Raw genomic sequence first — 15,999 nt, forward strand, 5'->3', positions numbered from 1 at the left:
TAGTACTAGGGCTACATTCGGGTCTTGCTTTTATGCCATCAAACCCAATTTCATCCTTTTAGCGGCCCACACTTGCTTTTCCTGCCGCCGACCATGCGCGTGCGTGCGACGGAAGGGCTGCCCTGAGATTCCTGTTTCTCCGGCAACGACCTCTACCATTACGCTTTGTTAAAGGCTCCTTATGTGTTAACCTCGAGACTCGTTGACCTCAAAGATTATTCTGGCTGTTAGTTGCTATTGGGTTTGCTTGGAAAATCCACTAGCATTTGGGTTGTCCCCTGAGCAGCATCCCTTTTCCGGTCGTGCACAACAAGACACGGCGTAAAGGCGCGAATCGATACATCACACTACGATGCCGAATCTCCCGCCACACCTATGAGATATTGCCGTGAAAGCTGTAGGAGAGTGCTACCTCAGATGATCACGCTATACTTGCGTACTTACAGCGTGCCTAATGAACGAATACGTCCCTGCGATCCACAAGTGCGGACGATCTTCGTTGTCGATCAACGCACTGATGTAAGTCCCAGATCAAGGCATGTGCCAGACCCAAAACTGGACACACACAAATTAATGCGTTCAATTTGATTGGGGACTGCGGTTCCGCATCTGCATACTGAGCTGTTCTTTTCGGAGAGTGGTCCATATTCCAAGGCGTTATGGCGTAATGCGATATGTGCGATCGTACATGCACTTTCGCCGTGCTAAAGGAAGTAGTGATCTACGGCGTCCCCACAAACTAATCTGATCGCTCGTATACTTCTGTCAGATCACTGCGGCCCTTTCAACCGAAGACTGTATACCTCGGAATCGCAGCGCAGTGGATGCTGTGAATGATGCGGCTGCATGCTCACACTAGGGGCAATCTACTATATATGACGGCAGCCGCCAAAATGTTCCCCCGTTTTGGCCCCTCGACACACCGCAATCATGAAGTCGTACTCCTCTCTCGCAACCTTGGCGATGGTCTCCGTGACCAACGCCTTCCCTGGTATTCTGGAGGAACTTCAAGCTCGTTCAAACTCGAACTTGTTAGAGCGTCAAGAGTTCCCAGATGCCTCGACACGATTCGACGCCGCTGAGCAATACGTCTCGACATCTGRCGAGCATGCTTTTGTTGCTCCAACGGGTGACGATCAACGTGGTCCTTGTCCTGGACTGAACGCGATGGGTATGTGGTTTGCTGTAACAAATAACGTTCCTCGTGTTGATATCTGAAAACAACAGCCAACCATGGATATCTTCCCCACAATGGCGTCGCAAGTGACGCTCAATTTATTGACGGCACATTCAAGGTGTTCGGCATGGCTGCCGACTTGAGCGGCTTCTTGACGGTAGACCCTCCATACATACCTTGGTATGACCGTCTTGCTGACACTTTGATAGACTCTGGGATCAACCTTCGAAGGCAACGGACTTGTCTGGAGCATTGGCGGCCCTACAAAGGATGCTCCCCCTCTCCTGCCCATCCTCGGCAATCCACAAGGAATCTCGGGGTCCCACAACGTCTACGAGGCCGACGCTTCACCTGGACGAGGTGATCTTTACCAGTACGGTAACGCCTTCCAGCTCCAAATGAGCCAGTATCAGGAGCTTTACGACATGGGCAAGGCAAACAATGACAACATCGATTTGCCTTTGCTGGCAGAGTTCCGTTCGAAGCGCTTCGACCAATCTATCGCCAACAACGTACGTGCTCCGACGAGAGGTGGATTTTCACGACTTGAACTAATGAGCTACGTCTCAGCCTTACTTCTTCAACGGTCCCTTCACGGGAGTCCTAGTCCAGCCAGCCGCCTACCAGTTCATCTACCGCTTCATGAGCAACAAGTCAGAGGAACATCCACAAGGTGTCTTGAACACTGAGATTATGAACTCCTTCTTTGGCGTCAAGGAAGTCAACGGTCATCTACGGAAGATAGGAGGATTTGGACATGAGCGTATTCCCGAGAACTGGTGTGTTTTGCCATGCTACGGTGGCAAGCWGATAACCATGCTGACGGAGTAATCAGGTACAAGCGCGCTGTCGGCGATGAGTACAGCATCCTTACCCTCAACGCGGACACCGTTTCCGCAGGCTTGAAGTATCCCAAGTTCTTCAACGTCGGCGGCAACACCGGAAAGGTCAACACCTTCACCGGCGTGGACGCCCGCGATATTTCTGGTGGTGTCTTCAACACAGCCACGCTCGGCAAAGGCAACAACGCCTTCTGCTTTGCTACGCAATTCATGATGCAGGCGGCTCCCGACGCGATCAAGTGCAGCGGAGTGCTCAACAGTGTCGTTGATGCCCTGAAGCCCCTTACTTCTGCCCTTAGCACCTTCAACTGCCCCAAGCTTGAGCGGATTGATGACACTCAATTCGACAAGTTCCCGGTAAGCATCTCCATGAAGAAGAATCCCGCGGAGATTGAAGAGATTGCTAACGTTGTGTTGTGTCTCTAGGGCTATACGGGCCTTGACTGCAAGTCGGGAACTTACAACTGATCACGTGTGGATAATGAATTGACGATTATGTTGACTATCCCTACGATGATCAGCTTGTAACTAGTAGTCGTTAAAACTGCGACAAAGTGTATATAGTATCTTCCATCAACCGCGTAATGGCGGATACAAACCGGCATTCAGCGACATCGAATATATCTCTCATGGGCCCGTCGTATCATATCGTCAAATATCGGCTGATACTCGAAGTAATGACTAGGACTTTTAGCATACGAACATAATACACATCAGAATGTCGAGCCTTACTGATCTWGTTAAGAAGCTTGGTTCTAACCTCCTGCGTTAGTGTTAATCGCTTAGTATTCAAACGTCGTAGCAGAGATTTTCGAGGTTTCCCAAAGTCCCTAGAATAATATCCAAGTCTGCTGGAGTTTCGAGGCAGCATCATTTTACCTATAGGTAGCCGAAGGATGTCCCCCTAGTCCGGTTAGAAAGGTCCAGAACTTTAGTCATTAGAGAACAGTTTAGGAGGTGCTGTCCGGGGTCTAGAGTTCCGGACGTACATAGATAAGGGTCAGGTGAGAATCGATTAAAGGAGCGGATAGGTGATCTTAGGCCTTAGTTTAAGGCGATAGCCCGTTTGACCAATTTTTCTGGAGGTAAGTACATTCTCTAGACTTTAGCTCATTTGAGAAGCGACAAACTTATATGAGAGCAAACAGTCCGACCTCTAGCTTTACTATGAACATGATGAGAAAAAACAATGTGATCAAGGTCACACGCGAAGACGATCCAAAGTCCACTTAATAGGCCACATGAAGTTCCTAGAATACCTGCGTTGCATCAGACAGTTCACGACTGTGGCCTGTTGAGTTACTAGATCGGTACTCGCTAACCATCGCTGGATGTAACTTCCTCCCTCTATTGTTTTGCTATAGGTAGTAATCGAAGAAAAAGGGTCGACTTTTTACCCCTTTATGTCCAAATTCGGCGACAAGACTTTAAACTCGGTAAAGCAGTCGTTGATTTGGCTAGCCTTACGTTATTTGCGGTACCTTACAATATCCCACATGTGTTTCAGTCACTGTAAAGGATCTAAAGCTGGCGCTTCCATTCATCTTTTGGCCCGTCCATCTAACGAACCTGTCTCGCCCACCATGGACGACGATCTGCCTCAATTTGAGCCCGTCGAACCCGTTCCAGTCAGCGACGATGCAGAAWTTCTACTTGACCGACAGCTTCATCCCGAGAACACCGAAGTTGCGCATGCGGAAGCACTTTGTCGCGCCGGAAATGTATCCGCAGCAACGGCTGCTGTCACCCCGACTGCTTCAAACGGGCACCGATGCCGGAGACCTTCAATTCTGCCTGCTAGCAGCTATTCTTGCTAAAAGCCAAGAAATAGTGCAGCTGCTGTTAAGCGCAGGTGTGCGAGTCCACTTTATTAATCGCAGATGGGCTATAAAACAAAAGGCTTTGTCGATACTTTCGCTCTTCCTACAGCATGGGTGGAATATCAACGAGGAAGAGGACTGGTGCCTCCCTCCCCCTCTGTCGTGAGTTGCCTGACATGGATATGTTACGATGGTTGTTGACCTAGCGTATAGATATGCGATCGCTACAGACCCCGACGAATCTTTAATCACATGGTTCCTCGATAATGGCGCCGATCCGAATGCAAGATGTGAGCTGGATATCACACCTCTTTCAACTGCTGCAGGATATGCTCCATTGCCAATTATTAAAAAGCTCTTCGCACACTGCCCTCTAGAAACTTCGTTTCGAGGACAGCTGCTCCACTGGGCGGCACGCAGGGCATCAGACGACGCTATAGAGGTCGTACAGTTTGTTATTGAACGCTGCCAGCCCGACCTTAACAAGATATTGTACAAAGATGATGTTTTCTCCTATGAATTAGCGAAGATCGTTGGCTTGGGGACCGCCCTCCACGAGGCAGCAAGGATGGGACATCCGAGCGTTGTTCGAATACTAATCGAAAGAGGCACTGATATCTCTATTCGTGACTCGCGTTGAGACACGGCGCTTAAGGGGGCCGAGTTTCATGAGAATCGCGCTGCTGTGGCGCTGCTTCGAGATGCTGAGAAGAGAACGTTGGCAAAGATGTAGCATCCATGGGATGCTGACTGCGCTCACTATCTCCTAGTTGCCTTTTTCATCATCGACTATCGTGCTGATCCATTCATCAGGCATAGTTCCGTGATACTCAGCATGCATACTCAATGCTATAGTCGTTTTGTGAAACGCCTCTGATTTCACAGGCTCAGACAACTTCGTGCTGAATTTGGCAGTTCGCCGGCGCCTAAATGCAACATATCTCTGAAAGGATTTCGGCGCTTCGCCCTGCCTCACTTGATAACGTGTCTGATGATCTTTCGTCTGCTGTAACAGCTTACCACCGCTGATCTCTTGGTTTGCAACCCTGCCTCTCTTCACGCAAACGTGCGCAACCCGACGCACGACAATCGGGGCAGTTATCATTGTGGGTCGGTGCGGTGAGTAGCTGTCAACTACATATGCAGGACATGCTGCATATGAACTTGTGTAGCTTCAACCCAATACTTCATCTCCAAGATCGACAGCCTCCCAGTCGGTATCTTGGCTCTCTTGAACGAAGTGAAGACCTCAAAATTTTCACTCCTGATCAAATGGCCACAGATCTCTCGCCTTTGCCTCGCTCATACTTTCATTCTCCCTCGCCGTTTCCAACCACTCTCGATACATGGCGTCGTGAGCAGGTTTGACAATATCCCAATCAGATACTGACACCCAACCATCAGAATCAGTATAGAGACTCTGCACGAGACCCATCTTCAAACTTTGAGCAATTTCAAAATCTCCGTACTGTCGTTGGTGCCTATACAACTCTTCTTTCGTTGGCACATAGGGACATGCGCCAGCTAGACCAAGATCGTCCCATCGTCGCGAAAGCTCAATCAGTTCCTGCCGCACAGCAGTCACGCTATCCCTCCAGGAAGTGTTGCAATGGCGAAAAGGGCGCAAAAGTAGTTCATCTGCACTGCGAGCCGCTCCGATGACTGGCGCAAACCCTTCCATGCATACTTCAAAAGCGTCACTGCAGAGCAGGATATCCTGCTTTGCTTTTGCTTGTGCGTGCTTGCTTTCTTGGGACGGTGGGCTGTGGTTTGCACTGTTGTCCGAGCCTCTATCCTCGAATGGCCGGGTCGCAAAATCGGGTGTATCGTTTGYGTACATGAATGCAGGCTCCACACTAGTCGCTTGCCAGTCAATGAGTGCAGTGATATTTGTGGGCTCAGTATCCGATACAAAAATGTTCCTCTTGTGAAGATCCACATGCAGCAAAGTAGGCTTGGAAATATCTCGCAAGAGTGGACTCTTGATTAGTTCGGAGAGGATTGCTTCATTAGTGGTCAGTAATTCACGATGTTCTTCAGCCGGGCCCCAGTATAAGGGCATGGTCGTCACTGAACCATCTTCTGGTATGCGAGACCGGGCCGAGGCTATGAGTCCGTCAGAGTAGTCGTGCAGGTTCTTCCCTGAATGGGCATCAGCTTCCAAGTTGTGACCAAGGATCGTGATGGACTCTCAACTCACACGGCCCATGGTCGTAGCCACTATTTTCATAGAGAGTAGTCTCGCCTACACCACAGTTCCAGAACTCTGAACCACAATGCGGGCCTATACAAAACCCATTGTCAAATTTAATCTTCAAAGCTGGGTCGATTGGTGCGTCCTGGAAATATATGCTTCCAAAAGCAGGAAATTCGAGTGCTGTCATCTGTCCTATCATGTTCGAAACAGACTTGACGATCTGTAGGTGGTCAAACGCCGACATTTTGTCCCAGCAGCTGTGCAACTGGACTCCGGGGACGTGATCCATGAATATGTATTCGATACCAATGGGATTCGAGCTATCGTCGTTCCATTCGAGTATGTTTGGTACGGGTATTGTCGTCTTGGACTTGACTGGTGAAACCCAGCATCAGCGAGATGTTCACCTAGAGCTCACTATGGAAGGAGATGTTTACTATACTCCATCGTCGCAACCTCTGAGTTTGTAGTTAGCCGCGGAGGACCTGCGATGCGTGTGGGAATCCTGGCGACTATACGATCTCCACTGTCCATGGTAAAGATGAAGGCTTTGTTGAATCCGMCTTCTCTTTTGTAGCAAGACACCACATTGCGGGCTCGCGTGCACAGCGAGACGGCTCTCGCGCTCAGAGCAGTAAAATCGAAACTCACGTGCCGCGAATGACGTTGCATCTTGTCTCGCCTCAACCATCGACCTGCGGTGTAGTCGTGAGGGGAAATGTGATCAGAACCACGCTTTCCCATTGTATCATCCAAAGGCTCCGCGGAAAGGGTCGGCGTTCGAGCTCGCACAGAGTAATTGCATAAGAAACCCCGAGATGGATACAATGCCCCTTTTACCAAGGTGCTGAACGGAGAGGAACGCATGGAAGGAGATTGTCGACCTTGAGCGGATCTTTTGAGATCTTTCGMGCTGAGTAGCCTTGTAAGCGAGCAATTTCTCGAAAAGACTGGAGAATACCGTGATAGCTGTGTCTTTGGAATGATTGTCGACGTCGGTCTCATCTTGCAGATTACTACGCGTAGTAGTCGGGACGCGACTTCACCGCCCTATCGGCCTATCTATATTGGACAGAACGAGGTGGTTCAGGAACTTTAGAGGAGTGACAGGTGGGCGGTAAAATGAGGAAGTAGAGGCAGCATGGGACATGCATGGCTGAGGGATAAGGTAGCTCGAAGCAGTTCACCTGATGACTACCTGACCTACGTCGCATCCTTTGCTGTTGGCCAGCTCCATCTCTGCATGCGAAGAAGGGATGCAGCGGGTGCGCTCAGACTTGGAACACGGACCACGGGCCGCCCCGCTACACAAGCGCCCGAGCCCGGCGACGTACATGAATGACCTCCAGGGCTCTCATCCTTTGTGATGGCAACCCTCCTCTCCGCACGCCAGATGGCTTAAATGCGACTTCGATATGACGCTGACCCACGTCCGGTGCATCGTTGTCGCTCTTGTCTTTGTCGCCGGTGTACGATGCCATCGATGCCACCGATGCTGATCGGCTCTCTCCCCCGCTGCTCCTCTGTACACCTCCCGGATCTTGCGGACCYCCTCTCGCCGCGCACGCCAGTCTATCACCGCTCCGCACCCGATTCCGAGTTTGGGGAACGAGTGTGTAAGGCTTGGGAAGTCAAGAGGGAGAGAAGTGCTAGATTGCGCCGGTTCAAACAGCGCCTACGCATGCACATACACGGCGAGGAGGTAGCTGCGCGCTATCCATCCTGAGCGACTCCGGAGAATATAGCCAACAAGTATATCCGCTTGCAGACCCAGATCCGTTCAGCAGGCAGACGGTAAGCCCGAGCGCGAGGACACGTCGGGAGCGAGATCTGGAGCGGCGAAACTCTTATCGCAACTCTTCCAAAAATGGAAACTGTGCCAGATGTTGGCCGTGCAGCAAGCGATGGCGATCAGCCTGAACCTGCACAAGGAGAAGATGAACGCGGAAATAATAAGGCGCGTGGTCGTGAACGCGGAGAAGAGTAACCTTGACATCCTATGCAAGGAGGACAGCGTGGTTGCGCTTACAGCCTGCGAGACAGCGGGATGGCTTTCACCCTACCGGAAATCTCTTTCAGCATGGAATGGCATCCCCTGACATGACTTCTGACAGGAGAAGGTAAGTGGGAGAAGTTTCTAGCCCCTCTAACTTCCGCCCGGGATATGGATGCAATTCGACAAAAGCATTTCGGCCTGTTCTGAATGAGATTCCATATTTTAGATTGGATCACAGGCTATGGAACCGACTCCCGTCCTTTGCATTGATGAGCTAATACCAGGTTATCACTACCATACGAACCTTCGACGCAGAAAGGTGATGTTCCGATAGAGAGGTTCACGGAACTGCTCTTCCGATATGAGGATTTTCAAATACGAGGTACGAGTAGTGGATAAGACCAACATGTTCCCGAATTGGCTGCTTGTCGTCACTTCGGCCAGGGTAAATTCAAGTTCAGGGCTGGCACTTATGCGTGAGAAGTGCCACAATCAATCGGCCTGGTACGCCATCAAAAGCCACTCACTGTGCTTTACATGGCTGCATCAACGTAGAGTAGAGACGCTTCCCAAACATGTTGGAAATTAAGTAGGTGTGATTGCTAGCGGAGCGCATTCATTTGTGAATGTTCCTGTAAATCGCACCTCTGAATCTCTAACAGTATAGTCAATCGCCGCGGATGAAGCTAGAAATTGTCGATCTTAGACCCCTGCGAGCTGTTTAGCAGCCTGATAAATGACAACCACGCATCCTCCACAAAGCATTCCTTCGAATTGGTGATTGACCAGGACAAGATCAATAACCTCGGCCTACCAGCTCATAAGTAAATCAGGCGTTCCGATCCCTCAAATGTGGGTGGGGCTGACAAGGATCGAAGGATCAGATGAGACTGTTACATCGCGTCACAAGCCAAGCAAGCTGCATGAACAAGGAACATCAACGACAACAACACCACCACCACTATTCCCCTCAGCTTCACCTCATCAACAAAAAACCAAAACACCAGCACCAACATCCAAAAAAAACCCACCACACAAACATGCATCCCAAATCAAACCTACTCTTCCTCCTAACCACCGCCATCCTCCCCCTCAACACCACCGCGACAACACCACCCTGCCTCCAAGTCCCAGCATGTCCCCAAAAAGGCACCATCCAATACTCCCAAGCGATGCCAACTCCCTCTCCCTTCCCCCTAACCCAAGTCGACGCCTGCTACACGCCAACCTCCATAAACTTGAAATTCACCGCCTACAACGAAACCAACTTCTACTACAACACCACCTACACGACCAACGACCCAATCTACGAATACGAAGTCATGGAAACTTTCATATCCCGCGGCACCAACGATCCGAAGACGTATCTGGAATTCGAAATCGCGCCGAATAATGTTACTTWCAATGCGTTTATTTATAATCCTAGTAAAGTTCGAGCGGAGGGGGAGCCTTTTGATACTTTGTATTTGCAGACGCCGATTGAGGATGGGATTGTAGGGACGACGAAGTTGGATCGGGAGGAAGGGGTTTGGGTTTCTGAGGTGGAGATTCCTTTGGGGTTGTTTAAWGTTGATGAGGGGGAGGCGAAGGGGACGGAGTGGAGGATGAATTTTGTGAGTTTTCTTCTATCTTCTCTTTTCGTGTTTGGAAATGTGTCGGAGAGGGAGACGTATACTAATCTTTTGTTTCTTCATTTCTAGTTCCGCACGGTTGTGAAGCCCGAGACGTTCCCGGATCAATTGCTTGGAGCTTGGAGTCCCACTGATGCTGCCAATTTCCACAAGACGCCTTTCTTTGGACATGTGAAATTTGTGTAGTCTAGTCTAAACAGCACGGCTACGAGCTACTCTCGCAGAAAAACTGGACGAGGGTGACGATCTCGAATTCTCTGGACGATTGCGGCTTTTCAGATGATATTGAGACCCGACTTGGACAGATAGAGCGACGGATCGAATTTGACGAATGATAAAGAGTTCTACGACGTGGATCGAAAGAGAAACAATCCAGCGCGATTGATTGATCTTTCGTCTGAGAAGAGAGAGAGCTAGGGGTATATGTTCTTCCCAAGCCGCGTATAGTAGATGAAAGATTCCATCCACTCCTTCTCGGTCGTAAACGACATCATCGTATTTTCTCGCCGCAGTTTCATTACAGTGTTGTCACGTCAGAGGCCAGACATTCCTATCAAGTCTCGCGAGACATTCGAATCATTCAACTCGCCCCGTATCTCATCCCGGCTACAACAGTACCGGCATCCTCAATCCATCCCATCGTCCATCCATCCACCCATCCATCCTATGGCCATCCATCCATCCATCCACCATCAATTAATCTGTCCATCCCTCCAATCCAATCCCAATCCAATCCCTAACTCTCACCCAAAAACCCCATCACCAACCCCAACCCCCCCAAAAAAGCAAACCCCACCATCAAATTCGACCAATATCCCAATCGAATTCTCAAAACAGCAACACACACGAGTAGAATCCAAGTACAGACTTCCACGATTCGATCGTTTTGAAAAACTTGATTGAGGAGTTCGAGCATTGAATTTTATTGCATTGTATTTTATTTTAGTCGGTGAAGAGTGTTGGGAGTAGAGTGATGGTTGTGGTTTTGGTAGTGTGAGTGGTAGTGTGAATAAGAGATAATAAGAATTAAAGGTGCACATCAGAGCAGGACGGAATATGATGATTTCCTAAAGGTATGGGATGATTTCCTCAAGCTATGAGGTAACACAACCATACAACTATTCTTCCCGTAGATCGGCTCTGGTTCAATAACGACCCATGGAACCGTCAAGGTAATTTTAAAGCTACCTACCAAACTTCTTACAAAGAAACCTTAAAGTGACCGTCATTGAATCATGCCTTTGTATAGAAGACGGCGGCTTATACATACCTACATACATACCTACATACATACACACATGTATACACATTCACAACACTCTCTACAACTCTCAAACGCACAACACGACATCGAAAGGTTAATTCATTACAGAGAGAGGACATCGAACCTAGGAGACCAGCTCAATCGATAAGATTCACCTCCCCTATGCCTCATTTAAATATTCAACTCCTAAACACCACGCCTCTCTTCCTCCTCGTCGAACCCCCCTGGACGTAGTTCCCATTGGTATCCCAATGTCCCCCACTATAGGTGCCATCCGAATTCGCGCCCGTCGAAGTCGTGCCCGTAGTCGTGGTGGTGGAAGATGTGTCCCCACCACTCGCACTCCACTGCCCATCATCCGCACTCGCACTTCCATCTGCCGGCGCCGACCAACTATCATCACTCGCCGCCGGCGCCGCCCAATCATCATCACTCCCAGCCTGCCACGCAGTTCCCGCCTGCCACGCATTCCCCGCACTCTGCACCACCCCCAACGCCTCCTCACTACACGTACTCTCGACCGCGATCCAGCCCATTAAGCGATTGGCAACATCACTGACATAACACGCCGTACTACCAATCGCATCTCCCAAATCGCCACTCTTGCCCACATCTCCCGAATTGTACCCGCGAGCAGCGGAGAAGACGTTGCCGAATTTGTTGAGCGTTTGTACCAATCCATCGCCCTGTTTGGTTCCTTGGGCGCCATCCTGAATCATTTGTCGGATGCTCTTTTCCCGTTCGTCGGCGTCGTCGGAGGTGGTGTAGGAGCTTCCGTTGTGGGATTGCATCAGGCCTGGGTTGTGCACGCCGTGCAGGGAGTCTGTGGAGGTGACGCGGAGACATCCTTTGGATTCTTGTAGGATGATGGCCAGGATGAAGCGGTGGTCGATGAGAGATGCCTTGGAGATGTAGTCGATTTGGGATTTGATCATTTCATTTTCATCTTTTCTGTCATTCATGAGATTAGTTCGTCATCGCGTACCACCAACTGGTCAAGGGGAGAACAGGAATGGGTACTCACGAGTTATCATCCCCCCATCCATGATCTTTACAAGCAGTCTTCACACTGGGGAGATTCGAGTCCCACATCTCGTCAAAACTCACCCAGTCCTCACTACCGGGAAACTCGGTCCACTCTCCTTTATACAGATGGTATTCATCCTTGGCATCCTCATTGCCACCAGTCTTGGTGGGATGGATGGCGGCACCACCATTCTTGAAGGCTTCTTTGTTGGTGACTTTAGGCATTCCATTATCAATGCCGACCTCTTCAGGATGTGCGGGGATATCGTTGGGAGAGTCTTTGGAGGCCGGGTCTAGGGCGGGCTTGTCGTTATCATCAGAAGAAGAAGAAGAAGGAGAGTCGTGGGAGGACGGGTCGCCCAAGGCTTGGTCGTGGTCGTGGTGGCGATAGTGGTTTTTGGGAATGTAGACGGCACAGACGGCGACAATGGTGGCGATGATGGCGATACCGAGGATGGAGGCAATGGTTCTGTTCAGACATGATCCACGGCCGGCGCCCATGGTTTTGGAGGGTTTGTGGAGAGAATGAGGAGGATGACTTGTTGGTTGAGGAACAGTATGTTGGCGTGATGTTTATTGAAGTTCAATGAGTGAGTGTGGATATGTATTTTGCAGCTTTCCTGAGCGTGTGTTGTTTTGCTAAAAGACAGTGGGTTGAAATAAAGGGTGGTCCAGCCGTGTAGGTAGAGAAGGAGAGGAAGAAATGAGCAGCAGTAACAGCAACAGCAACAGATGGAAGGGTGAGGAGAGAATGGAGGGCGTGGATGGAGCATCTCGCGGTCTTATTATCTGTATGGAAATCTGAGGGCCATTTCGGGTGAGACATCCCATATCCGTCCTTGTTGCGTGAAGATGGGACACTTGGGACACGGACGCCCGGGGCAATCGGGAGGTCCAAGTACCAGGCCCAGTCCACCAGCGGAKTGCACTCCAGCGCGCATTGATGAAGCACGTATTAAAGGGTCGGGGCAATAGTGGTGGTGGTGAGTTGCGACATGCGCAATATCACCAACCCCAAACCGGGGCAATGATAGCAAAGTTTCGGATGCGGCACCGTGTGGGGGGGTGATGCCTGTTGCGTTTCCAAGAAAAGCGACCAACCTCAGGCAGCTGGATGTGAGAATTGTCCCATCCAATGGTTGATGATATGCATGCATGGTGGTGGTGGAGTGGATGGAAATTGGACGAGGACTTTGTCCAGGTGTTTGCGACCCGACGCTTGCAATGGAGACGTCCGAGGCTGCACCATGCAGTCAGTGTGCAGGGTGACACTGACGGTAGAGTAAGGGATGGAGGGGATGGATGGGATGGGCAACGAGATGGAACTGCTTCCCTCACCTTTTCTTTTCATCGTCGTCGTCTTCTTCCGTGCGCCAACCCACCTGTTTGTTGCTGTCGCTGGCCGTCTCGTGCGTGGCTCATCATGCGGACCGGGCATGAACAATGCCGTCGATTTGACGGAAGTGGCCTTTTTCATCGCCGCACGCAGGTCCACTCCACGCAGTCCCATCACCACGCAGCAAGCAACATTCCATCCCCCCGAGCACTTCACTTGGACGCGATGATGGAGATGATGACCAACATTGATTGCGGTGGGAAATTGCAGTGGGCTGGTGTGCTTTGGTGTTGGTCTGCCTTGTCACGACTCGTATAGCTCGTGATTGGTCTCGCTCGGCACGACGATCCGTCGGACGGAACGGGAAAATTAATGCTGGTACCTCCAAATGCAATCAATGGTGATGAACAGCACAGCACAGCACGCCGCCCCTCAACTTTCCGTGCAGCCTCTGAGCGAGCTACCTAACCCGCCGTTTCCTTTGCGCCACAACAACATCCCACACATCATTGCGTCTCCCGCGTGCGACGTTGGTGTGGAACAGAAGGCAACATGTCGGAGCGCGTCACTCGCTCCCAGACGGGCAAGACTCCCAGGTGAGCATACATACCATCAACACATACATCCATGGAGGAAGTGGAGAGAGCTGACGGGGCCGGTGAATTCCAGGAAATCCCTTCCCGAAGGTTACGTCGAGACGCCCGGCACGCAACGTCGGTCGCGCAAGTCGGAAATCGCAGCGGAACAGTCGCCGTCGGAGGATGACACGCCCAGCAATGGAAATGGAAATGGAAACGGGAAGAATGGATACAGCAACGGCCATGCGGCTCCCACCAAACGCGCGAATGGCGCATTGAAATCGCGTACAGGCAAGGAAACGGGCAAGATTGTGGATGGATGGCTCGTGGGTGGAGATCCCAGAATCGACGCCGACCCGCACTTCGACTTTGGTGGCTCGCTCGGAGTGACGGCCATGATGATTGGATTTCCCGCCCTGATGTGGTAAGTGAGGACGAGGATGAGATGGAAGATGACGGGATGGAAGAGGACAGCAGAACATCCATTAACACGCATCTCCYCTCCTAGGTACATGTGGATTGGAGCGACCTACTACGACGGCAAATTCCCCTCGGAACCGTCCATGTCGTGGTCGACCTTTGGCAAACACCTCGTCAAGCTGGCCTACATTGGCGCCTTCCCTCACGCCAAAGCATGGGCCATTTACTGGACTTTTTTCATCTTCGAGGCCGTTCTCTACCTCGTCATGCCCGGCGTCTACTCCACCGGAAAGCCGCTACACCACGAAAATGGCAAGCAGCTTCGTTACTACTGCTCCGGAGTTTGGTCGTTTTACACCTCCATCCTCGTCGCCGCCGTGCTCCACTTCACCGGCCTCTTCCCCATGTACACGCTCATCGATGAATTCGGCCCGCTCATGTCCGTCGCCATCATCTCCGGCTTCCTCGTCGCCATTGTCGCCTACGTCTCCGCCCACATGCGAGACGCCACCCACCGCATGACCGGCTACCCCATCTACGACTTCTTCATGGGCGCCGAACTCAACCCCCGCATGTTCGGATGGCTCGACTTCAAAATGTTCTTCGAGGTCCGCATCCCCTGGTACATCCTCTTCTTCACCACCCTCTCCGCCGCTGCTCGTCAGTACGAAAACTACGGCTACGTCTCCGGTGAGGTCTGCTTCCTCCTCATGGCCCACTGGCTCTACGCCAACGCCTGCAGCAAGGGCGAGGAGATGATCGTCACCAGCTRGGACATCTTCTACGAAAAGTGGGGCTTCATGCTCATCTTCTGGAACTTGGCCGGCGTGCCTCTCAGTTACTGCCACTGCACCATCTACCTCGCCAACCGCGACCCCACCACCTACGCGTGGTCCAAGCCCGTCCTGGTCTTCCTCTTCACCTCCTACCTCTTCGCCTACTGGGTCTGGGATACCGGCAACTCCCAGAAGAACTACTTCCGCGCGCAGGAAAAGGGCTACTCGGTCGATCGCAACACATTCCCCCAACTCCCCTGGAAGTTTGTCAAGAACCCCAACAAGATCGAAACCGCCACCGGAGATTCCATCCTCGCCGATGGCTGGTTCGGCATTGTTCGCAAGCCGCATTACGTCGCGGATCTGTACTTTGCCTTTACCTGGGGTCTCATCACCGGGTTTGACAGTCCCTTCCCCTGGTTCTACCCCGCGTTCTTCATGGGCATGATCATTCATCGTGCCGTGAGAGATATCCAGCGGTGTCGGAAGAAGTATGGCGAGAGTTGGAAGGAGTATGAGAGGCAGGTGCCGTATTTGTTCATTCCGGTAAGTTGATGAAAATATGTGTGATGTCGAATTTCGCTAATCTTTCATGTGTGCAGTACATCTTCTAGACTCGCACCGTCTTTTTCTTCTTCTAAATCGTAGTGCGATGGGTGGGAATCATAATGAATGGTTCAGAACTGTACAAAAAATAAAGACCACGCTGTTAATTTTGTGTACGACTGTGGGTGGATGCATGGATGCATGGGATGGAAAGGCATTTCGAGATGGAGACTAGCATGCATGGTAGGTATAGGCATGACGAGGTGGAGACGGAGAGGGAGGGAGAATCTCGACTTGGTGTTGGAATGTCGCAGATAAATCTTTGTACAGATGGAGATGGAGATGGATGTCTATAGAGAGATTGCCTAGTCCTTCTGAAATACATGTGAA

General features: G+C 51.0%; 5 protein-coding genes; 3 read left to right on the plus strand and 2 right to left on the minus strand.

Moving 5' to 3' along the window:
* Window positions 1-930: 930 nt before the first annotated feature.
* Window positions 931-2,487, plus strand: RCC_01146 (related to oxidase; the record flags this gene model as incomplete). XM_023766411.1 has 6 exons in its annotated part: window positions 931-1,171; window positions 1,228-1,334; window positions 1,387-1,689; window positions 1,748-1,956; window positions 2,013-2,376; window positions 2,446-2,487. 6 exons carry the CDS (start codon window positions 931-933, stop codon window positions 2,485-2,487), a joined length of 1,266 nt encoding a protein of 421 aa, XP_023622179.1.
* Window positions 2,488-5,097: 2,610 nt separating this feature from the next.
* On the minus strand, window positions 5,098-6,708 carry RCC_01147 (uncharacterized protein; the record flags this gene model as incomplete). XM_023766412.1 has 3 exons in its annotated part: window positions 5,098-5,981; window positions 6,040-6,411; window positions 6,474-6,708. The coding sequence occupies 3 exons, from the start codon at window positions 6,706-6,708 to the stop codon at window positions 5,098-5,100; spliced, it is 1,491 nt and encodes a 496-aa protein (XP_023622180.1).
* Window positions 6,709-9,072: 2,364 nt separating this feature from the next.
* Window positions 9,073-9,849, plus strand: RCC_01148 (uncharacterized protein; the record flags this gene model as incomplete). XM_023766413.1 has 2 exons in its annotated part: window positions 9,073-9,645; window positions 9,733-9,849. 2 exons carry the CDS (start codon window positions 9,073-9,075, stop codon window positions 9,847-9,849), a joined length of 690 nt encoding a protein of 229 aa, XP_023622181.1.
* A 1,257-nt stretch (window positions 9,850-11,106) lies between these two features.
* RCC_01149 (uncharacterized protein) lies at window positions 11,107-12,454 on the minus strand (the record flags this gene model as incomplete). XM_023766414.1 has 2 exons in its annotated part: window positions 11,107-11,878; window positions 11,952-12,454. 2 exons carry the CDS (start codon window positions 12,452-12,454, stop codon window positions 11,107-11,109), a joined length of 1,275 nt encoding a protein of 424 aa, XP_023622182.1.
* Window positions 12,455-13,841: 1,387 nt separating this feature from the next.
* RCC_01150 (probable sterol C-24 reductase) lies at window positions 13,842-15,677 on the plus strand (the record flags this gene model as incomplete). XM_023766415.1 has 4 exons in its annotated part: window positions 13,842-13,885; window positions 13,959-14,291; window positions 14,376-15,609; window positions 15,666-15,677. 4 exons carry the CDS (start codon window positions 13,842-13,844, stop codon window positions 15,675-15,677), a joined length of 1,623 nt encoding a protein of 540 aa, XP_023622183.1.
* Between the last annotated feature and the right edge of the window lie 322 nt (window positions 15,678-15,999).

The sequence above is a fragment of the Ramularia collo-cygni genome (assembly GCF_900074925.1).
Source record: "Ramularia collo-cygni strain URUG2 genome assembly, contig: RCC_scaffold01, whole genome shotgun sequence".
Lineage (NCBI taxonomy): Eukaryota > Fungi > Ascomycota > Dothideomycetes > Mycosphaerellales > Mycosphaerellaceae > Ramularia > Ramularia collo-cygni.